At 34.1% G+C, this 24,455-nt stretch overlaps 1 protein-coding gene and 1 pseudogene across 9 annotated transcripts in view; one reads left to right on the top strand and one right to left on the bottom strand.

Moving 5' to 3' along the window:
* BTRC (beta-transducin repeat containing E3 ubiquitin protein ligase) overlaps positions 1-24,455 on the bottom strand; it is a 151,263-nt gene that overhangs the window by 38,853 nt on the left and 87,955 nt on the right. For all 9 annotated transcript variants that reach the window (XM_016120040.2, XM_016120041.2, XM_036223924.1 and 6 more), the window contains one exon: positions 18,978-19,067. In XM_016120040.2, the coding sequence (XP_015975526.1) occupies positions 18,978-19,067 (90 nt within the window). The remainder of the gene's footprint in view (positions 1-18,977; positions 19,068-24,455) is intronic.
* On the top strand, positions 23,091-23,209 carry LOC118604446 (annotated as a pseudogene).

Here is a 24,455-nt window from a genome sequence, read left to right as displayed (position 1 = left end):
AAGGGCAATGACTAAGACTAAATGTAGAAGACCAGAATTGCTTTGCATAGGTGGATAAATACATTTTCTATAGCCAAAAGCAGTTTACATGAGGGTCAAGACCACAAGCCATACTGAAGCCAGTTCAAATGTCCTGAAGGAGTTTATGTGTATGTACTAGAATATCTCATAAAAAATAACACTGTAATTGGGACTCATTCAATCCCAAGTCTACCTCAATTTCCTCATGTGTAAAATGGTGATTCTTATAGTACTTACCTGGAAGAGTTAATGTTATGATAAAAATAAGATAACACATGTAAAGGCATTTAGAAGAGTATCTGGCATACAGTAAGGGCATTAGCTGTCGTGCTTTTAACTACAAAGTACTACAATGTACACAGTTCTGATTATAATTAGCTTAATACTTTATCAAATACAATCTTCTTTGCTTTTACAATAATTTTATGTTCAGAAAACTTTACTTTTAAACCAATGTTTAAAATGTGAAGGACAGAGATTATGACATAAGCCCTTTATATCTATGTAATAGCATCTCAAAATATTTGGTAAAATGAATTTTTAATCCTAACTAATATAAGGTGTGCATATGGCTTTCTGGGAGTGCAGTGGTAAACTGCCTTGTGGTGTAAACATAATTTGAGTCCCCTTTTCTCACCAACGAGGATGATACTTTCACTATATCGATGCTTTGTCCATAAGTACTTTAATTTGGCAAACTTTAATCCATTGTTTTCTCAGATTAGTTTCAACATTTTTATGTAGTAATAAAATTATAAAATATTACTATGCAAAATTTAATAATCAAAGTAAAACTGAACTTCCAAAAGGAAGGATAACTGACATTTAACAATTCAAGAAGACAAAAAAGAGCAAAAGGAAGACCTCAAAACATGTTCTACAATACAAAATAAAAGACAATTGGACATTGTTTTTTCTTTTTCAATCTTTCAGAGCAATTGTCAAAACATATTCCTATAAAACTCAAATTTAAGTGAGGAAAGAACAGTAAGGAAATTATTAGAATGGTAACAAGCCTCTCAATGAGTTACTCTGATTTTAGAAATTCCACTTTACTAGTTTCTACCATAGAGCTATCATCCCGTAGCGTACAGAGCATATTTTGCTTCCTGTAGAGTACAAAGTACAGACTCTGTAGTTTGTTTTAGTAATCAGCAAAGACAGAGCTAGGGCAGAAACCAGACTAAAAGTCTAGCTGTCATCAGCACCCACCCTCCTTTCTCTCAAAAGTAGGCGGAAAAACCATTAATTTGTGATTTTGTTTGAAAATTATTTACATTTCCCTCACATAGGCACTGTTTTTATGGGGTTCCGTGGGCCAGAAACTGCAGATTTTTGGTGTTTCTGAGGAAGGACTAAATCTTGAGGTTTGCAAGAAATTTTCTTTTTCAGAATGGGGCAAACTCGCAGTAGGGATTTTGTGTGTGTATTTATTGGGGGTGAAGGCAGGATAAGAAAATGGAAATCAGGTAGACAGTCACTTCCATAATGTTTATGTACTTGATTTAAAAATAAGAATTGTGTTCTTTCTTTGCAAAATGTGGCTTTTCTTAAAGCATGAAATGGTTTCTATAAAGACATTTCTTGGTTTACTATTCAATCTTTTAATTTCATCTGGGTGTGGCTTAAGCTCACAGGAAGCACTATAAATATGAAACTCAGGGGCAGCAAATTTTTATCAGGGGCAGCAAATTTTTCCCATGAAATTTGTCTATGTGTTGAATGTTCTGAAGTTACTCTATTTCTATTTTCTGTTTAAGGAATATGTATTGAAATTTGATGCTTTGGAAACAAATCATTATAAAAGTTTTCTTATAGTTGACACACACATAAACCCATAGCAAAAGTGAGGCAGCATGATGGCCCAATCCTATCACTAATTAGCTATGTGACCTTGGGCAGGTCTCTACTGCCATGGGATCTCATCTATAAAATCAGTGGTGGACACAATAATTTGAGGGCTCAGTCTGGCTTTCATATTTTGAGTCTATGATTCAGTTCCATGGTGAATTAAAATAGACCTGAGCAAATAAATTTAAAAATAAACTCATTCTTCACATTTTCTTAATAAAAAACATATTACGGTTTAAGTATATACCTCAAATAAAAAGAGAAATATTTTTTTATTTTTCATAATATTATTTGGATAAGCGATATATTCCAAAATTCCAAGGATAACTCAAGCTTTTTTGCAACAACTGAATTTTTAATGCCAAGAAATGCTATCGTTCTGACAGGTACACGGATAACATTATTATTCTGACTTTTTTACATGCTAAAATATTTATAATTAAGATTTAAAAACTTTATGTGTTAACCTTCCTTAGGGCTGACACTAGGATCTGAAGACCTAATTATGTGTTCTTGAAGTTTTCTGTGTTTCAATTTGCTTCATTTCTTTCATATTAACTCTTACTTCCCCTTCTATCTCTCTTCATAGTTGCCAGTATTTAAGGAAAGGTTTTCTAGAAAACTTTCAATAAACCATTCTCTTTATTAAAAATCCCTTTACTTCACACAGAGGCAAAGAATTATATCCATTTAATACACCAACCCATCTTATTTAGGGCCAAATCGAAGTAGTAGGGCTACATGTAGAGTCTGCATATAGATATGAAAAGCTGACTGGAATCCTCTTAATGCTTTATCAAGGTTATAGTGGTCATGATCAGACAGCTGCTATTCTCTGAAAGTTTAATTTCAGCATTATAGGCCATTAGCTTCTTATATCTTAGAGACCCTTTTCTTTGAGATTCCAAAGGCCAACAAGAGTCTTCAAGGTCTAGGTGGCATATTAGGTACTATAACAGATAAATGAATATGGGAAAGAACTGGGGCTCAATTTCCATTTGAAAAATTGTTTCACTGAAAGTTACAAACAGAATTTGTGGTACCTTCTTCCATGGTGATAGTATTTTTCTGATAGTGAGCAATCTGCTAGGCCTTGTGTGTAAGTGAAGTTGGAAGAATGGGCTGATATCAGAATGGACATAGACTAATAAGAAAGTAGCAGTTACAATGTGGGGTGGGGTTGGGAAGAAGACAGAATCAAGACATTTTGGAAAACATTCTTAGGGATAACAGCGAGGAGGCTGGGCATTACTTATGGAGTAAATAAAATAAATTATTATTTTAAAGGTAGTACACTACATAGTGTAAGACTAGCCTAGGTTCAAGTACTGTGTCTTCAATGTACAAACTATGTAGGTTTGAGTAAGCTAGTTACTCTCTATAAGCCTTATATTTTTTCACCTGTAAAAGGGAATAATACTACCTATTTCCCAGGGTTGTTAAAAGAAATAACAAATTATATATAAAATGCTAAGCAAAGAATCTGGCATTTAAATGCTCAATAAAGGAAGTTATTATTGTTTGCTAGTACATAGAAATCATCTCAGTAATTCAGGTCGTATCAAGACCTGCCCATCAAACTTTGAAACTAAAGTTTTAACTGAAACTCCATAGCAAATTCCCCAGGTGGTGGAATTAGTAATTGTAATATTTTAAAATATGCTAATTTGTCTGGCCACCATTAGCTGATGTGATTGGGGATAGAATTGTGAAGAAAGATTTCACATGTGATTAGATTGTAAGAATAGCCCAGTAAAGCCAGGCTCAGAGGACACTACAATTTAGGAATTTCTGTGTGTACTGAATTATTTCATTGAAATATATTGAGGACTTTCTGTGTATAAGTGCTACACTAGGTGATGCAAAGGTCACACAAATAGTAAATATTGACAAGCTGTTTCTAAAATTTATATGGAAATGTAAATGGCCAAGAATAACTAAGGTAATATTAAAGAATAACAACAAAACTGGAGGGTTTACTATCAGAGGTCAAGATCTGACAAAAATCTACACACATATGGTCAAGTTATTTATGACAAAGGATGTAACAACATGGGAAATATATATTTTAATAAATGGTGCTGGATCAATTGAAAAAAGAAAATTTTAAAAATTAATTAAATTAAAAAAAGAAAATTCTCACCTCTACCTAACACATATGCACAGATCAAATAGGTTGTAGATCTAAATGTGAAAGGTAAAAATGATAAAAATTTTAGAAGAAAACATAAGAAAATATCGTCATGACACTGTGAGGGACAGATTTCTTAAGTAGAATGTCAAAACACCAACTATACAATTCAAATATTGATAAATTGGAATATATTAAAATTATGAACCTTTGTTCATCAATAGGCATCCTTTTAAAAGTAGAAAGGCAAGTCACAGAGTAGGACAAAATTTCTGCAATACACGTATCAAAGGACTTGTATCCAGAATTTATACAAAACTACAAATCATTAAGAAAAATAAATGAAACCCAGTAGAAAAATGAGCAAAAGACTTGAACAGGCACTTTACAACTAAATGGCCAATCAACACATAAAAAATGCTCAATTTTAATTAAGGGAAACTTAAATAAAAAACAAGTGACAACGATGTGAAAAAAAAAAAAAAAACCCCAATGCGACATTGCTGCTACACACCACCAGAATGCTATAATGAAAAAGCCAGACAAGTGTTGGTTAGTGAGGACAAGGAACAACGGAACGCTTGTTCACTGCTTGAGAGTATAAACTGGTACCACCAGTTTGGAAATTCCAATTCCCCTCCTAGTTATATACCCAATAGAATACATGTATTAATTGTATAGATTCACCAAAAGATATATACACTTTTTTTTTTGTAGTTAACAAAAATCTGAAAGCAACCCAAATGAATAAAACTTGGTATAAATGAGAATAAAGAAATCACAACTATATAAAATAATGTAACTCTCAAAAACATGCTGAGTGAAATAAGTCAAATAATAAAGATTGCATACTGTATGATTCCACTTATATGAGATTCAAAAATAGACAAAAATAATATATGATGTTAGAAGTAAAGATAATGGTTAACCACCATTGGCAGGTGAGTGACAAAGAGGGCTGGAATAGGTTTTTGGTAATGCTCCTTCTCTTTCTTTCTTTCTCTCTCTCTTTCTCTTTTTATAAAAAAATCTTGGTAGTGGTTATACAGGTGTGTCCACTTTGTGAAAATTCACTGAGTCAGTTTGAAGGTTTCCTAAATATTATATTAGGAGGAGATGATTATATTCACAGAGAGAGAAGGATGAATAAAGTCCTCTGTTTACAGAGTCTTAACCCTTATTTTCTGATATAAAAGAAACAGGAAGTTCTAATAAAAAAGATTTAAATTTTTGTCATGGAACAGCCTTAGCCTGTATCTTCATTTGCGAACCTATGGCCACATACAAACAATTGCTCCCACATGCCACTACTCCAAACAAGGTTAGAGCTCCCTCTAGCACTTTTAACTAAGGAAACACCACAGGCTCTTACAGAGCTGACACAGTTTGGTGCTGCCCACGGTTAAGTGCAATATGGCGATTTTTATTTTTAATTTGCTTTAATTGTTGCTATGATATGAATAATTAATAGACTGCCTATGCGAGTTTTGTAAAGTTCACAATACAGAAAGCCAGGAGAGAAATATCTACTTAGAAAGGGGGCTTAAAAATGGTTATAACTGTTATAATATTAGAGAATTTGGAATATTTATTCATGATTTGTAGCAACATTATGTCCAAACAAAGAAACATGCTACCAACCACTTCCTACTAAAAAATTCTTCTGGACCTCACCTATTTTTCTCTTCAAGGCTGCATAACCATTGTACCTATAGTACTGTATAAGAGCAAAACAAAGTAGGTCAGTGTTAGAAGAACCTTGCACTTTGGTGGAGATGAGAAAGGTTTGGCTGTAAACAGTTAACCTAGTTCCATCCATTCTAAAACAAGTATTTATTAGCATTAAATAACCCCCTGGACAATAAAGACCTATTCAAATTGAAGCCTGTATTCTTTTCCCATGTTTGTAAACTCCCTTCTCCACTGAAGCCTTAACCATTGGAAATGATATCAATACTTCCACTTGGTAATGTCTATTTCATGTTTGGATATTGCCAGAAAGTATAATTTACATATGATATTATAATCCTACACACTGCAGGCAGAATTTGAGCAGGCTCTAAAAGTTCAATGATTATAATACAAACATCTGGGAATGCAGCCAGAAATAAAAGGGGCTTCATTTTTCATTGTTGGATTTTAAATCTTCCCCACCCTGAAAGAAACTGCTTTTCGACACTCTTGTTAAAATTAACACAAATATAAAATCGACTATAATTAATAAGTTTATTGACTCAAGAGAGACTGAGAGAATGAAAAAGAGACTGTAAAGAGTCACTTTAAAAGTAAATTCATTTTAGTGAAGACTACTGTTATTCATTATTCTGCATTCTAAAATTAAGAATTTTTTTGAGTTATAACATGAAATAAACATTTCCTATCAACTTTTGTTTTTTTAGCATATGGAGTGCTCAAAAAGTATGTTCATAATGAAAGGAAACTTTAGCAGTTTCCGAGGGAAATTTTTCCATTGCTTTCTTTTAGCATTCTAAGTGGAGATTATACAAGTCACTACAACTTCCTTTCTCATGCTCTGGTTACACACAAGCTCTCCTTGGCCAAAGATAGTAGTAACACCACAGATACCAGTCCTGGATCTTTCCCGCACATACTACAAAGACATTATGCCTAGTCACCACTTAGTGTGGTTTTGCATCATGTCTGTTGGTCACATTAACATGGCCACAGTCATTCCAAGGGCAGTTCAAACTAGGGGTAAAATATTGTCTGAAAACAGTTATTCATTAACCTACTGATAGCCTCAATCATGAGTTGTGTTTTTCGTAAGACAGGATTCACTACTTGCTTCTCTTTCAATTCACCTAGTAGCTTCTGGGAACCATACATCATGAACTAGAAGAAGAACGACAGATCTAAATTAACACGACAGAAAAGCTATTGGATGCTGCCTCATGGTTTCTCCACTTCACTCTCTTTTGTGGCATCCAAAGGCTTCAGAACCCTGGCATTAATTAAGCAACAATTTTATTACACACAATCAAAGCCTAAAAAGAAAAGCCTAACAGACAGCAAGAGGAGTTTACAAGGTTCAATTAACAGTTTTACTTTTTTTGTGGCTGCTAATTGAGGTGTTTTTAAATTTTATCATCTCATATGGAATGCTGAAAGGGAAAATACTATAAGTGCAAAAGAAGAACACAAACTTTAAACATCTTACTGTATTATGATTTTACATAACAATTTCCATACTTCTGTGTTTTCCAAATTCAGGCTACTTGTCAATAAATTGTTAACATTTAATAGGCACCATAGAGAACTTTTTAGATAATCTCCCCCATCTGCATCTACCCCAATTTCTATGTACTAAAATTTATAATACACAGTGGTTGAAAGCATAGGCCATGAGGCCAGACTGTCCGGGTTCAAATTCTAGTTTTGCAACATGTTGGGTAAGTTGCTTGACCTCTCTCGAGTTTTAGTTTATTTTTATGTAAAATGGGATGGTATACTTAATGAAATTGTTGTGAAGATTTAAGTGAGAGTGTATATAAAACCCTTGGCCCAGGGTCTGACACACTGTAAATAAACAATAGTGCAAAAAGGCTGTTAAAGCTCTGAATTTTAATACTTTAAAAAATATATTTTGCAATTTTTTTGTTTATAAGTCAATCAGACTCAACATATATAATTTGAAGGCTGATCTTTTGCAAGTTAAAATTAGTCCTATTCAAACTCTACAATGAAAGCAATTTACTTTTGCATTAAATGTGCCTTTTGTAAGTAACTTTTATCACACATTTTCGATGGAGGGGAAGCAGGGAGTAAATAATAGCCTAAATCTCAAAAGTATGAAGTTTCAAAAAGCGCTATTAATAGTATTAATTGACAATCAATGGCAACCTAAACATTTGACTAAAAAAAAAAAAAAAGTTATATAAAGCTCTTACTTAGAACTTACCCTTATTGTATGATCTCATGTTATAATGTTGAGATAGTGGCTCCTATAGTGTCCCAGGCTACATGTATTTAAATTTACAATACTCAGTACCCAAACTTTTGAAAAGCATCCCATATCCACAAAACTGTATCACTGCAAATGGAATCTACTGTAATCTGGATACATGTGGTATCTATACCTACTCCTTATCATTCATAACAAAATATAAAAAATAGCTGTATTTCTTGGACTTGAGTAAGGGAGAGATAAATAAATAACAGAGAAAAATATAAAGAAAACTCCTTCAACCTATAAGTTTTAAAGTCTAAAATGACACTATATTAATCCTATAAAAAAATAATATATGTGTATATATACATAGCAAAATTCAAGGAAACAGATTTTTTAAAAAAGTCCTTTAATTAAACTGTCAGGCTTATAAGTACTCCAACTATGAGAATAAGAGAAAATACACAAACTAAAAATGAACCTCACGCATAGATGTAAATAAAGCCACTCTTTAGGTTGCCCATTAATCCACAAGTGGCATATTCATCTTATTTACAGTATTATACCCCCTGCCATGATATTCCATTACAGAGTCACGCTACACACTCCATAGTTAACACTGTAGACACCATCTCTTTTTAAACATAGTTTTCTCTTTATTATTTCCCTTTTGGCTTGTGCTTCCAGGTTTTTTTTTTTTTTTAAAAAACAAACAAAAAACTACTTCATAATTAAATGTCCAATCTATTAGATATTCTAAGAAAAAGTAGATAAAGAAGTGATATCTGAGGTATAAAACAATTAAATTTATGTTTATTTTTCTAGAAATATTTCAACATTCCTGTTTGTCATGGTCTTAATGTTCCATGTGAGCAAGTGCTTCTTACATATTTTACAAGTCTGAGCAATAAATTTATGCTAACCGTAACTATCAAAAACTTGTATTCTTTCCATTAAAGAATATCCAGGGAGATTTTATATACACATACATACACAAAATAATATTCTTGTTTGTTTCTGTTTTCATTTGCTTTTGATGAATGTATTTCTTCTTAATCACTCACTCTTGTCCCAAGTCTCTTTTCTCTGTCTAAAATAGATAAAGGATTTCAAGGCCTAACCATTAACTCTGTGATACCCTCATCACGTCTTCACAATTACCCAACTCTCTAGAAGCATGCATACAAACATAAAAATATTTACTGGAGTGTAATCAGAGCCTGGGCTTTGAAGCCTTAAGGGACATTTTTTTAACTGATAAAATTAATTACCATGCTTAACCAGGAACAATTAATTTTTGGTATAAAAAGACTGCTAATATATGCTTATACTATAAATCTTGACACAGACAGTAGGATAAAATCTATATTCCAAAACAACTTCTAAAACAATTACTAAGGTATGAACCACCACCTCGAACCAGCTATACTGGACTCATATTGTTCCCCTCCTTTTATATGTAGACCAATGGTACAAGGAGCCATGAGGTCATCTTAGATCCTTTAAGGACCTATATATTTAGATGGTAGGTGATTATTACTGAATAAGCATTTAAAGTTAAATAGTAGAATTATGGACTAGGTAACTCAAAACAGATAGTTAAGTTTTTTGAATATAGTACTTGGCTCAGTTCAGTCAGAACAAGATGTTTTATAAGCAGTAGAGAGTAGTAGGGGAAGAGGGAGATAAAGAAATAACATTTACTAGATGTCATAAGTGCTACAGAAATCAAATGGAGAAAAGCTATAGGTGCTTTTTAGTGTGCGACCAAATATAATGGTAGGAAAGATACACAGGGCCTCCAAATATTAACTGAAACACAGTGGGGTGCAGTAGAGCAAGGACTCCAAAGTCAGATAGATCTGAGTTCAAAATTTGACTCTACAACTTAGAGATGTGAAAACTTGAGAAAAAGTTTAACTTCTCTAAGCTTCACGTTCCTTACCTGCAAAGTAAGGGTAAAATCATCTATCTAATCAGGTTCAAATAAGGATCGAAATATATGACATAGCACTATAGCGCCTAAACACAGGGGCTTAATACATATTAACATATTCTCTCTACTCAAATTTTGAGTAGTACAAAACTGGAAAAAAAAAAAAAAGATAAAGGTCTTCCACCTGGAAGATACACCAAAAGGAATATGACATTTTTCAATTCCTTACACAGGAACATATCCCCAAATGAAAAACTGGGGGTGGACTGGGAATTTGGAAAGGATTACAATAGCCTCAGAGAGTCAACTGGTTCCAAACATATGAACTTTAAATAAGGGTGTATTGCATGAGCTCCAATGACCAGACTAATGAAAATTTCTCTAAAGTGAACCCATTGATGAGGTTTGGGATTAGCAGAATTTAAGGTGACTTGGTAACTCTAGCTCTGTTAGGAAATTAAAAAAGGAATTTCTTGGTCATTCAGTTAAACATTTCTATAATTACTAGTATAAAAAAAAAGATGCTCTCAAAAAAAGATTGTCTATTTTAACACAGATAAGAAGCAAATCTTACTGGAAAAGAACTTTTTAATAGCAAGAACAAATACTGGCAAGGTCATTAAATCAAATGGAATTCCAGAATCATAAGAAAAAGAGAAAAATACAATTTTATTTTTGTAGAAACTTGATAGAATACTAATTTAAATTCATAGCTCATTTGCCTTATAAGCTGAAGTCATGACACAAGAATAAAATTTTACACGTATGGATCCTGAGCTCATGGGTACTGAAAGGTTCAAAAGGAGAGCTCGGGTTTCACAAGCTTTGTAACTGATCTATTTATACCATATAACTAAGAACATATTTATTCATGGAGAGTTTCTGAGCCCAAGCTTTTGAAATTGTCAAACTAGGAGAGAGAAGAATGAAAACTCACAAAAATCCATAAAAGTTGTAAGGATAAAAATCTCTCTTCCAGATTAAGGAATGCAGAAAAGTATAATGCAAAATTCTAACAAGTGTCCTTTAAAATAGTAATATACGCAGTACCACCATTCTCTTAAAGAATGTAGAGGGGTAAGTCCTAGAGACTATTTAGTATTAAATCACTGACTCTGAAATACTGATACATATAAGGCTAGATGAATGTTTTCAGGAAAATCTTACTATCAGTGGAAAAAAACCCCAAAACTAATCTAAAGAGTCTGGAAGGAAGCAAAGTAGGGGATTTGATACTAGAGAGGAAATGTCTTTGTTAGGTAGGTTCTGCATAATATCAGGAATTTATTTTGTAAATATAGTATCTTAGGGCTGCAAGGCTAGAATCACCATTAGTTAGTTACACATATTATGAAAAGGTCCTATTAACTATGATGAGAAAAGATCGCCTTACACCTAACTTGAATATTTTGTATTATACTTCAGGCTCTTTCCTGCTAATTCTGTACTTAGGTAGGTATCTGATAACTGATTTTTCTACATATTAATACTTAAAATAAATGCCCAAGTCAATTAACTGTTAATATCAAGAAAATTTATTTTACACATCTTTGAAAGATATCTGGATTCACATTTTTGTAGCCTACATTAAATTACTTACTTTTACAGTAAGCCACTAAACTTAAAGTATAAAGACTAAAATACTGTAAATCCTGATGGCCTTTTATACTTTCTCAAAGTTATGGCCTGCTAAAGAAGGCCTGGAAAACAGGCACTAATTTGGTAGAGAAAATTTGGCTTGTTAATGCCTTCCATAGCCTTATACCACATTTCCCAATATTATAGGGATGATCAATGAGGTCACAATTGAGTAGTATAACTTTAAGTGGATGAAACAAGCCTTTAGTTGCAGTTACAGCATAGATTTCCCCCCACCTCCTATGAACACCGTTCATTGATATTCAATTCTCAATTATATAAGTTGAAATAACACAGCCCTTAATACTGAGAAGTCAATGGCAAATTTCCTAATAAACAGAATCAGGAAAGAAACACAATTTAAATATACCATAGCTTACTTCCTGCATTTGGCTGTTTTAAACAACTCAAACTGACAGAAGTACTCCAAACCAGAAAACTCTCATGCTTACAACTAAATTGGCGGGTTGGGGTGAGGGGAGGTTGACAAAGCAAAGCCTTTATAAATTTAATTTCTCTGGCTACCTGATTTTAAAAAATCCAAAAGTTAAAACTCAGACTGCAATGCCAAAGAAAGTGTGCTGATAATTAACACATCAACCATCTTTGCGTAATTATTTTGGAAAGGAGGCAGTATTTCTTAAAGTCTAAACCAGCTCTTCAGTGGAAACACAATGCCTGAAAACTGCAAGAAAAATGTGATGTTAAAACCCACATTATTTTTTCTTTCCCTTTTTAGAAATTGTGCCTGGCATTGTGCAGCCACGGTGCTGCCTTCATCACTCCCTCTGTTTCCAGCCTTGCTAATTAAAAGGTTGATCACAGAGCAGTGCTCTTCTCATTAATTTCAGTGTTCCGATTGGACAGGATCCCTGCTTACCCCACCTGATCTTTTCACACTGTTGAAGTTAATGTGACAGGAGCCCAAAGATGGATTACCTGCTGCCATATTGCCCATCGCCTCCAATCAGGAGCTATCTGTGTAAACTGATTGTTCTAATTTGCTCTCATTATTTTTACAATATCAGGAGAAAATAACGCACACAGCTCACTGTCAAAGCCATGAAAATCAGCCATTAGTTAAACCCAGACACTGAGTGGCTTTATTAGAGGTACTGCAGTTTATTGATGTAGCTCCAGTCAAACAAGGCGGCATTTGCTTAAGTAGAAGGAAATGCTTACACTGAAAGTAAATATTTATTATAATGATACCCACAACAATATGATATTTTGAAGAATCCTGTTCTTATTTCAAAAGCTTGGTTTGGACATAAATTAACAACAATGAAAAGTTAGGTTGACATAAGAATGTAGATAACATCTAATGCATACTCAGTATGCATGAAAATGTTTATTAACTCAAATCTATGAGTACTCTTCACCTCCTTTTACCTCGTATAAACAAGAAACTCTATTCTGTCACTACAAATACTAAACAATCAATAAATAATGGAGGTTCTATTTTCTCCATATAACAAATATTTTTCTAAAACAAAAATTTTATGACAGGAATCAAAATTATTTCTATAATAATCATATAGGTATAGTTTTAAATAAGAAAGATTCAACCCAAAAGATTACTAATTCTAGTTTCATAGATATTCACAGTATATTTCAGAATTGGAAAATGAGCAGTATAGTAAGGCCAGCTAAACAAACAACAAGCTGGGTTTTAAAACCTTTCAGTAAGAGATGGCTTCTTAAAGCAGAAGGCAGAACTCTGCAGAAAGGTTTGATACTCAATGAGATAATATCTTTAAAAGATGCATACTGGGCACAAAGAAAATATATTTTCCTGTTACAAAGAAAATGCTAAACTCTAGAAGAAAACGGATCTAACTTTGTATTTCTAGGCTTGCCTGACTATGAACATTTTGTAAAAATGTTAGCTAAATGCTGCCTGAACAGCATTGGCAGCGGGTGGGGGCTGGAAAAGGAGGGTATAAATAATAGAAACCTATGCCTTTTAAATAAAGGAATTTAATCCACACACTCTTCCCCCTCCCTCCCCCCTTTAGTATTAGAAGGAAACATGGCTTCCTCCTGTTTTCTTTCTATACTAACATTCCTAGGTAATGTGAAGGCAAGAGTATGCCCTTCTTGCTGCTCCCCTTTTAATGGCCACTTTTCTTTTTCTAAGAAACGTGTGCCATGCTTTTCTCCTTAAAATTCCTGCACTAAAAGACTGCACCATACTGCACTCCGCAAAACGTGCTGATGGCGCCAATTACAAGCCCCCAGCCGAATGCTCCAGCCCCCACCATTCGGGCAGATTTATGCGGACTCTTGCCGACGTTATTACAAGTCAGAGTTTATTGGGAAATTGTTACATTATGCAGAGTGTCTAACAAATTGCTTATGCTGCTATAATTGGATTACAACAGCCGCTTGCTCCCACCGGTAAGATTAGGCAAGTAGGACTCCTGCCGATCTCTGAGCGTTAGCAGTAATTTTATTTGCCTTGCCTCTCTCTTTCCTAACAACATGCCTCTCTCCCTGCCAGCTGTCTGCTGAAAAGGCACAGGCTTGTTCCTTGGCCCTAACAATGCAATTACAGCCCCGCAGATCGCACTGTTTGTGCATTAAGTACAGAGCCAAAACGAGGCGAATTGATCGTTTGACTTTTGGAGAAGCCATGTGATCTCTTGGTACGGGTGATCTGACATGCATCAGCAGGCAATACTGCAGTCAGTTCTTGATGAAGAACTTCCTTCCTTCACCTCTCTCTTCCCCAACCTTTCCTTTTTCACTGAGGAAGATACTGACTGGGCTCATCTCATGCTAATCTAGATCAATCCACAAAGACAAACTCAATCTTATTAGCTCCCTGGCTAGAGAGAAATGCGAATAGGTTCTAGCATCTTGAAGTGTCTCAGTCAGATATATCAGTGGTTCCCAACAGTTGAACTGCTGCTGCTATCTTAAAAAAAAAAAAAAAAAAAAAAAAGGTTCATAAAGAGTTCATTGAGGGAAAAAAAGTTTACAGAAACACTGGGGTTGCAGTTCAAAAGAACTGTAGAAAGTTTTGGGTTTTGGCAAATAAAATTGCCTTGGAAAGGTTTTGTTATAAGCTCTGTCTATATTCAAGGGGCCATCAGGATATGAGCACTGAAACCCGTGTCCTGCCTTTCTCCAGATCTGCTCTGCCAAAGATGCTGGCGGCCAACGTGAAGAATCAATGCAGCTGACTTCAGGCTTAAAAAAGCCAGTCTGATCCTCACTCAGGGTAAAGTTTTAAATATATTTTGTCAACAGCTTTCAGTTTCTTGTTTCTTTCTCTTATATGTTTAACAATGAGTGCAAGGTAGCAAGGAGACTGTGCAAGCTGTTACTCTGACTCTCAGGCATAATTCATGAAGATTCTCCTAGGGTCTAGACTTTTTTTTTTTAATTAACTTTCTTGAAATGGTTGAAAATGACTTTGAATTTTACCAATTTTAATACAGACCAGGATTCCTGTTTACACTTTCCCCTCCAATGGCATATGCTACTTTTTAGAGTTCCTAAAGCTGATTACACAACAAATGTGCAGTCAATCTGCTGATCCATTTTGGTGCACTATGTCTAAATATCATGCACATCTAGAAGGTTATGTATTCTTGTATCCTTAATCTGACAAACGCACACACTCTTTTCTATAACAACAGTCCTTGATTCTATTATTACTTCAAAGTGAGCTTGGAGAAGTCACTCTGCTAGTATTTCTCACAACCTCACTGTAACCCTAACACTCATATGAACATTTGAAGATGAAAGAAAAAAATATTACTTCTGAACTTTATTACTGCCTCGGTGATAAGCTTAATGTGTAACACATTACACTCCAGAGTTTTTCCAACCACATCAGCCTCAGTTACATGGTTAAATCTAAATAGATTCTTCACAAAGCTAATATTTAGACCCAATAGAGGATCCTGTGCTACTTGTGGAACACTGTATTAAAGAAGCCGGTTAACATGTAGTTTAAAACTCAAAAGAAACTCTGAACAGCTGAAATGCCTTATAAATAGCACAGACCCAGAGGAAGTGCAAACGTCTGCATTGTGAATTGTAGATCTTAATTACCGACAATGGCTGGTACAGCAAGTAGGAAGGAAAAAAAGTGAAACAGTTGCACTGTTCATGGTTGGCAATAATTCTTCAGGAAAATATTTACTATCAATCAGTTATGAGAAAAGGGACTCTGTGCTCGTAAAACAGCACGTTGCTTCTCATACCAAGACCATTTTGCTTCAGCATAATCTGAATTTAAACAGCTTGTTTCCTGCGGATATAATTTTGGAAATAAATAAAACAAGTCTTCTATCAAAATCTGGAGTGAGTGGAAAGGAACATCACATTTTTCTGTCTCAGTCGCAAACGGATTATTAGTCTCAAGTAAAAAACAATAACAAACAACAACAACTACAATATAGAACATCTACAAAGGACTATTGAAGGGGTTTATTTTCAAAACATAGAGGCAGAACTCCTTTCTACCTGAGCAGAAATTGAGGTAGATGTGTTCAAACAACTCAACTTTCTCTGTCTCTGTCTGTCTCTCTCTCTGCGGGAGTGTGTATGTTTGTGTGTAAGGGTAAAGGTAAATTAGGGAAAAGCCTGAAACCAAAAATTTCAGTAATATTTAAATAAAGTCAGTTAAAAGATAACATAAAGGATTAATGCTCTTCATTTTCCAGTTAATTTTCTTTAAAACACATCATGAAGGTTGACAATTAGGTGCAATGTAATTATTGATTTTAAAGACTAAGTTGGCAGTCAATAACAATTGTCCATTTAAAGCTACCATAAATACAAAGCTCATCATGTCCCACACACAAATCTCATGAACTACAGGGCTATACTTAGTAAGAAGAAAGGCTTTGGAAGAAAATGAAAGACATTTTAGTGCCTCCAAATATTACTTGGATTAAGTTATACTGGTAAAATGACCTCTCCTCCATTTTTATTTCTAAATATTTTCTCTTAGGCCACATTCTTCAAGTTAGAGATTGAGAAGATTATTATTTACCTAGGGTGCCTGGTAGTATGTTTTACAACTTTGTTTTCTTGTATTCTAAAGAGGACTAATGGGTCCCTTTTCACAGACAATTATTGTAAGGTATCTCTGGCAATGAAGAGTCACATACAGTGTATTATACAGGAAACAGAATATAACGACATTGCTGTTTTTAAGGGAATAACTGGTATTAATGTCTTCTCTAAAACTCATATAAACAGTATTCAATAATAAAGTTTTAGACTTTAATTACTATCTCCATCCAAACCAAAGTCACTCCTATCAGAATTAACTGCTCTGAACTAGAGACAAAAATGGTTGATACCGCTATATTACAGTTGCTCTCACATGGAGATGATTGGACATTCAAGGCCACTTTGGAGAAAATCTTAATCAACAGACACTGTACCAAGTTAAAATCCACTGCAGCCATATCAAGTACAGCAGATAAAATTATTCAGTTAAGGGCTAAAGGTAGAGAACAGGAAATAGGGACAAGCTTTCAAACCTACAGAAATGATAGGAAATCATTACTTTTCAAGGTCAAGCAATACATGAGGCCAACAGAAACAGCACAGAATCATGAGATACATATCACACATGTAAATAAAAAAGGGAAAACTCTTTCCCTATTCCTATGGTATTGGTACCTCACTTGTAGCTGTTGTAAAAAAAAAATTTTCAGCTACATGTTTTTATTTGCCATTGTTCAACTGTTTATTTGGCTTAACTCTGAGGTAATGAACCAGAAGACAGGATGTGGGCCAAAAAAAGGAACCAGAAAGTTAGGTGGGTTCTAATTGAAAATCATTATTAAATTAGGGTATTTAAGGAGACAATGAAAGGATATAGGTGTCAGAATAATGTTAAAATAAGCTAGAATGGGATGAGAGGGTCACCATCTGGGAGCAGCAATGAGGAAACGTATTTCCTCACTCAAGAGCATAGAAGAAATTATGCTATTATGCCAGAAGCCAGAAGATTTCTAATACTGCACCACTGAAGTAGAGGGTGGGAGAGGAAAAAAACACCACATCATACAGACCCACACTAACATAACTATGTAGCTTGGAGATCCTGGCTTACAAAGTATGGAGAAAACAAAAGGAACAGATGCTCACTTGGCCAGCTCTCAATGAAACTCATTAAAATTGTCACCCTGTCCTTGGATCGGTGCTCATGTTAAAATTTTACCTTGTTTAGCCAGAAGTCACCCACTTGTGATGAAGCTGAGCACAGTGTGGCCGAAAAGGAGACAAATTATTTTTTAAGGCCCAAATAAGGTCCCCCATCTCAATGTACAAATGCTTGATATAAAATAGGGTTAATCAGCACTTGCTAGTTGTAACTAAATGACTGAAAAAAATATATGTAACTTATAATATTCATATTGTTCAACAAATTATTGACATTCTAATCTAAGAAACAATTAAATGATCAACTCTATCTTTTTAACTATATTTTTAAATAAATTCTAACATATAGGGATCGTTTCAATGATTATATTTTCTATGATAATTTTCAGTTGATAAAGTAGATATAGAGAACACTGCATGTTTTAAGAAACAAAATAAAAATAATAAGAAATATTGTTGTCCTTTGATTTTTATAGCAAAAGATAGAGACTACGTAATACCAGGCCTGGCTCTAATAATAACAGTAAGTAACTAAGAGCCTGAGTATATAATATAGTAGATTAAACTAAAGTTAAAGTTGGGAATGTTTTAACAGTGATAAATCCTGGGATAATTATAAAGGCAGTAATTTTGCAGATATACAAAGTAAAAGTCTAGAACTAGAGCCTATACTTGAATTTTACGTATTCCTGAAATAATCAAAATGGATGATATATATTTAGGTCAAAGTTCCTGAGTAATCAGAGATACTTAGAAAATCTGAGTAATAGTTGATACAATTATTAGATTGTAAGATTTCTGATATATAAGATTATTTTTGTATCTAGACTACAGATAGGGTACACATTTACACATAAGAAAGAAGTAGTTCATATGTATAATTTAAATATACTTGTTCACTCATCTCAAGATCACCGAAAGGAATATTTCTATCATTAGCCCCTCAATAAATAACAATAGTCACATAACTGTATTTCCTATAGTATATTTCACAATCCTTGCAATGGTCTACTCATACTTAATTACATTTAAAAGCTATGAACAAACTTAAAAAAATATTGTATATTTTCTTAAATAAAAATTACTTATTTGTGATAATCCATAATTAGTGTCAAGCAACAAATGTGATTTAAACTAAAATGTGACCAGAATACATAATCAAAAAATTCTGCTGCAACTGAAGAGATGGAGACTCCAACTTGAAATCTAAATTGGATAAAATGATGTGTGCTGTATTTTTTAAATATGAAATCCTGTAATAGTCTTTAACAGCAATACTGAGTAAAAAGATGTCTATGGATAAGGCATTGTTATGATGTGGTTTAACATATATTGATGAGTAAGTATCTATTACTTACTTTGGCCACACAATTTTCAGTCTTCATAGCAGTGCTTGCTAGACATACTGTTTCTTGGTTTAAGCAGAGTCTGGCACAGCTGTTGTAAGTCTGTAAAGAAAATTTTTTGGACACAGGTTTAAATACTGAAATACTATCATACGCAAGTTTTCAAATTCTGCCCTATTTCTCAAAATCAATACACAAATAGATCCTATGTGTAAATTCCCGATTTATGGGAGCTGAAGGACAAGGTAAACAGGGGAAAAGCAAAGAAAGTGAGAGCCCACAAAAGCTACTGTTGTTCCCATGAACAAGTATGTAAGCAGCAGTGGTTCACTGTATGTATGGAAGGTATGGGTATTACTTATTAAAAAATGGCCAAAGTACTTGAATAGATATTTCTCCAAAGAAGATATACAAATGGCCAACAAGCACATGAAAAGATGGTCAACATCACTAATCATTAGGGCAATGCAAATCAAAACTGCAATAAGATACCACTTGATATCCATGAGGATGATTACTAGTACATCACCACCAACAACAAAAACAAAACAGAAAACAAGTGTTGGGGAGGACATGGAGAAATTAGAACACTTATGCACTGTTAGTTGAAACGTAAAATGGTATAGCTGCTGTGGAAAACAGTATGGTGGTGGTTCCTTAAAAAATTAAAAACAGAATTAGCATACGATCTAATAATTGCACTTCTGGGTATAATTGAAAACAAAGTCTTTAAGATATATTTGTACACTGTGTTCACAGCAGCATTATCCACAACAGCTAAAATGTAGAAGCAATCCAAGTGTCCATTGATGGATGAAGGGATAAGCAAAATGTGGTATATACATACAACAGAACAGTATTTGGCCTTAAAAAGGAAGGAGATTCTGACACATACTGCAAAATAGGTAAACCTTAAGGACGTTATGCTAAGTAAAATAGGCCAGTCACAAAAAATACTGTATGATTTCATTTAAATGAGGTATTTAGAGTAGGCAAAATCACAGAGATGGGAATAGAATGGCGGCTGCCAGGGACTAGGAGAAGGGAGGGAGTGCAAAGTTATTGTTTAACAGGTACAGAGTTTCAGATTTACAAGATGAAAAGAGTTATGGGAATGAATGATAGTGATGGTCACACAACAATGTGACTGTATTTAATACCACTGAACTGTACACTAAAAGCTTACTAAGATGGTAAATGTTATATATTTTACCACAATTAAAAAAAAAAAACACTGGTTATATTTTATGGTAACAAACATTATTATTAATAACTGGCAATATGTTAATAAAAATGTTTCCTTTTAGTCTTAAGTTTTTATTGATGGTACAAATCATGGCTCTCAAACTAGTATGTGTCGGAATAAACTGGAAAGCTTGTCAAAACACAGATTGTCAGGCCCCATCCACAGAGCTTCTGAGAATTTGCTTTTCTAACAAGTCCCTAGTTAATGTTGATAGTCTAAGAACACTACTCTTTGAGAAGTACTGGTATAAATATGTGTATTGAAATGAAAGAGAATAATCTGAAGACACAGGTAATTTCATAAAACAATAGAAAAGAATCTATTTTTTAAAATTCTAGATTTACAGAAGTTGCAAAAAATGGTATCAGTTCCTGTATACCTTTCTCCCAGCTTCCCCTTATGTGAATGTCTTACATAACTACAGGACATTTATCAAAACTAAGGGGAAAATGTACAATATAAAGTAAGGAACTTGAGTTTCACCACTTTTCCCACTAATGTCCTTCTTTCTTTCAGGATTTAATCCAAGAACCCACATTGCATTCTGCTGTCATATCTTTTTGGTATCTTCTAATCTGTTAAAAGTCCTCAGTTTTTTTTTTTTCTTATCTTTCATGACTGATACTTCTGAAGAGTACTGATTGATTAATCTACAGAATGTCCCTGAATTTGGGGCTGTCTTGTTTTCTCATGATCAGATTGAGGTTATACATTAGGAAGGATACCACAGAGGTGATGGATCCTCCTCGATGCATCAAGTCAGGAGGTATGCTGATGATTATTTCTGGTGACGTTAACCTTAATCACATGGCCTAAAGCCATGTCTGCCAAGATCTTAACTGTAAGCTTAGTACTTTTTTCCTTTAGGAATAACTAAATATTGGGGAAAATACTTTGAGACTATGCAAATATTCTGTTTCTGCTTCAACTCTGCCTGTTAATTTTAGCATCCATTGCTAGATCTTGCTTATGACAATTTTTACTGTGGTATTCTAGTAATAATTTTAAAAGTTATTCTTTTTCTTATACATTCATTAACTTGAATTTTTCTGTAAGGAAGAGCTATGATTTCTCCTCCCATTTATTTATTCATTTAGTTATATCAGTAACAGATGCAAGGAAACTTTAAATAATTCATTTTGCTCAATTTTCATTCTTTGGAAGTAGACAAAATGAAATTTAAGAAAACAAAAAAAATTATAAAATTGGTTTTCCATTTAAACAAGTTAAACTTTTAACATATGTTAGGGGCGCCACAACCTAAACGGGCCCTTAAGGGTTAAGGATAAAACATGCTGGGCTTGGGCTTCACAAGAACAGAAGACAAATAGCAGCTCAGCAGCCCGTGACACCAACATGTTTGTACAGAGAACTCTGAGAACTTCCTTTGTTTTACACCACCTGTGCTTGACCGATCAGTACATGACCAGTACCCCCCTTTCCTCTTCTTTCCTTCCACTGCCCCTTGTCCCCATAGCACCAGCTGAAGACCAATTATATTGTGACAAGTCCCTTTTGCTTGCCCCCCTTTGTTTTTGCTGTATAAATATAGCTGCTTTGCAAAATAAAATTTGAGGCTTGATCAGAATACTGTCTTGCCTCCACTCTTTTCTCTCGTCCGTGTTACCCCTCTTTTCTTTAGGTTGGGTTCTCCTCGGTTCTCCCACCAAATAACCGGTCCCGCGGGCGGGACAAACATATATCCACTTAACTGTTTTATTCTTATATCATTTAGGTTGAAATGATTTCAAAACATATTTTAAAAGAATAAATTGGGTTATTCGACATTAGGAAATAGAGACTATTGGTACATTTATATACTGGGCTTCTTTTGCAATTACTAATACCATAAACATTTACTATTCATGTACAGACAACATAATCTTTTAAAATGAAACTCACTGTTTTTAAAAAACATTTATGAAGTAATTGGTATACTATGAATAAAATAAAACTTTAAGCCAAAGAGTTCTGGTTCTAATAATGGCAGAGATATTTGTATTGGATTAACCCTCCTGAGATAACAATTACAAGCCATAGAAAAAGTATTTTAAAATAACTACTTAAAGGCAAGAGACTGACCTAAAGTAAGCAGAAACTGGGGGGAAGAGTAGACTGACCTTAAAAGAGGACAGCCACTCTGGCTGAGATCCGTGTTTATGCACTTTTTTCCCTAAGGGTACTCATCAGTCCACTTTGTACAGGATGACTAAAATTCAATTAGAAAGCCACAGTCTATTGGCTTGAGATGTCATAGGATGGAGTTCAGGGATGCCATAGTGGCTGGAAGAGAAATCATAGACAATAGAAAGAGCCATAGAAGAGGGAAGAAGTAGCAAAACATAGACAATAGAAAGAGCCATAGAAAAGGGAAAAAGTATCAAAACATGCATATAAATTCCCCTCAAATCCATGGCTAACCCCTAAACTACATACATAAATGGGAGACTCCAAGAATTCTAATGGAAAGTAATAGCTAGAAGACAGAAAGATCTGAGCAGAGATTCTAGCTGCTGCCTCTGAAGGAAGACAGGGTTTAGAATTTGATTCATACTAAGTGTGAGGGGCTTAATAAGCTAAAAACCTGGAAAGACCCTGCATTGAGACTAAAGAATAAGTCTTAGGGCTAGGCTAAGAGATGTGCTTTAGGACTAAGGGCAAAACCAAAACACACAACCCATTATAACGAAAGCAAATCCAGACTCTATGAAGTCACAGTTATCAGCCAGAAATGGGAAATTAAAAAAAAAAATCCACAGTCTCTGCTACGTATCATTTACAATGTCCACTATATAATCGAAAACTTCTAGACATGAGAAGCAACAAATAAATAAGACTCATAGTCGAGAGAAAAAGAAACAAATAGAAAATGACCCTGAGTCTATGGCCATGCCACCCTGAACATGCCTGACCCTGTCTGATCTCAGAAGCTAAGCAGGGTCGGGCCTGGTTAGTACTTGGATGGGAGACCACCTAGGAATACTGGGTGCTACAGGCATTAAAAAAGAAAAATGACCCTGAAATAATCTAGTTGTAGGAAATCAACATAAAAAGGCTCTACAGAAGCTATAATAAATATGTTCAACAACTTAAATGGAAAATATGGTCACAACTGAAATTCTGAGACGGAAAATTTTCACTAGAAAAATGAAAACCTAAAATGAACCAAATTCTAGAATTGAAAAGTACATGATCTGAATTAAAAATTGAAATTATCTCAACTGAAGAACAGAGAGAGAAAAAGAAAAAGCAATAAATAGAATCTCAGTCATCTGTGGGACATTTTTTAGTTATCTAACACGTGTTTACTTGGACACCCAGAAGAAAGGCAAGAATGGAGCACAAAAAAGTTATAAAAAGTGACCAAATATTTCTATCATTTGGTGAAAACCATTGTCTTGCTGATCTTAGGTTCAACAGAGTCAAAATTGCTGAAAACCACAAAGACAAAACCTTGAAAGCAGTCAAAGAAAAAAAGGGATGCTATATACATGAGAACAAAAAGGTAAATTGTGACAAACTTTTCACCATAATAAACACCATAATAAACAAGGAAAGGAACGGAAAAAATGTGAAACCAGGTTTCCTACTGGTAGAAAAGAGAATTCCAAATATGAAAAGGGAGAAATCTAGAACAAACTCTGCAGTATTAGATTGGAATTGGAGGTATTAATGGAAAGTCATGGTTTTCAAAAAATATAAATATAAATATAAATGTAAAATAAAAATTAATGTTTAAATCTTGGCTTCTAAATGCCATTCTGCACTAAAAGAAACCATAGCTTCCTGGAAAAATGACTGATTCCAGGATTAGACAGGGGAAATACAAGGTGAAACTGTAAATACTCAAGGAATGATGGAGATATGTCAGAGGGGTACAGATGTCAGCCTAAAGGGGCTCTCATTAGCACAATATGCAATAATCTAGTATTAAAATAAGATATTAACAGAACACACAATCTGTTACACATTTCTTGAAAGACACAAATTATCTAAACTGACACAATAAGAAATAGAAAATCTGAATAACTCTATATATATTAAAGATATTGAAATTGTTATGAAAAATCATTCCACCTTAATTAAAAAAATTTTTTAGCCTTTTTCTCTCTCTCTCTCTCCTCCCTCTCTCTCTCTCTCTCTCTCTCTCTCTCTCTCTCTCTCACACACACACACACACACACACACACACACAAACTTCTGGCCCAGATGGTTTCACTGGCAAATTCTATTAATTTTTAAGG

This window comes from Rousettus aegyptiacus, unplaced genomic scaffold (assembly GCF_014176215.1).
Source record: "Rousettus aegyptiacus isolate mRouAeg1 unplaced genomic scaffold, mRouAeg1.p scaffold_m13_p_6, whole genome shotgun sequence".
Taxonomy (NCBI): domain Eukaryota; kingdom Metazoa; phylum Chordata; class Mammalia; order Chiroptera; family Pteropodidae; genus Rousettus; species Rousettus aegyptiacus.
The sequence above is the reverse complement of the archived record's forward strand: the minus strand, read 5'-3'. Positions and strand labels throughout refer to the sequence as shown.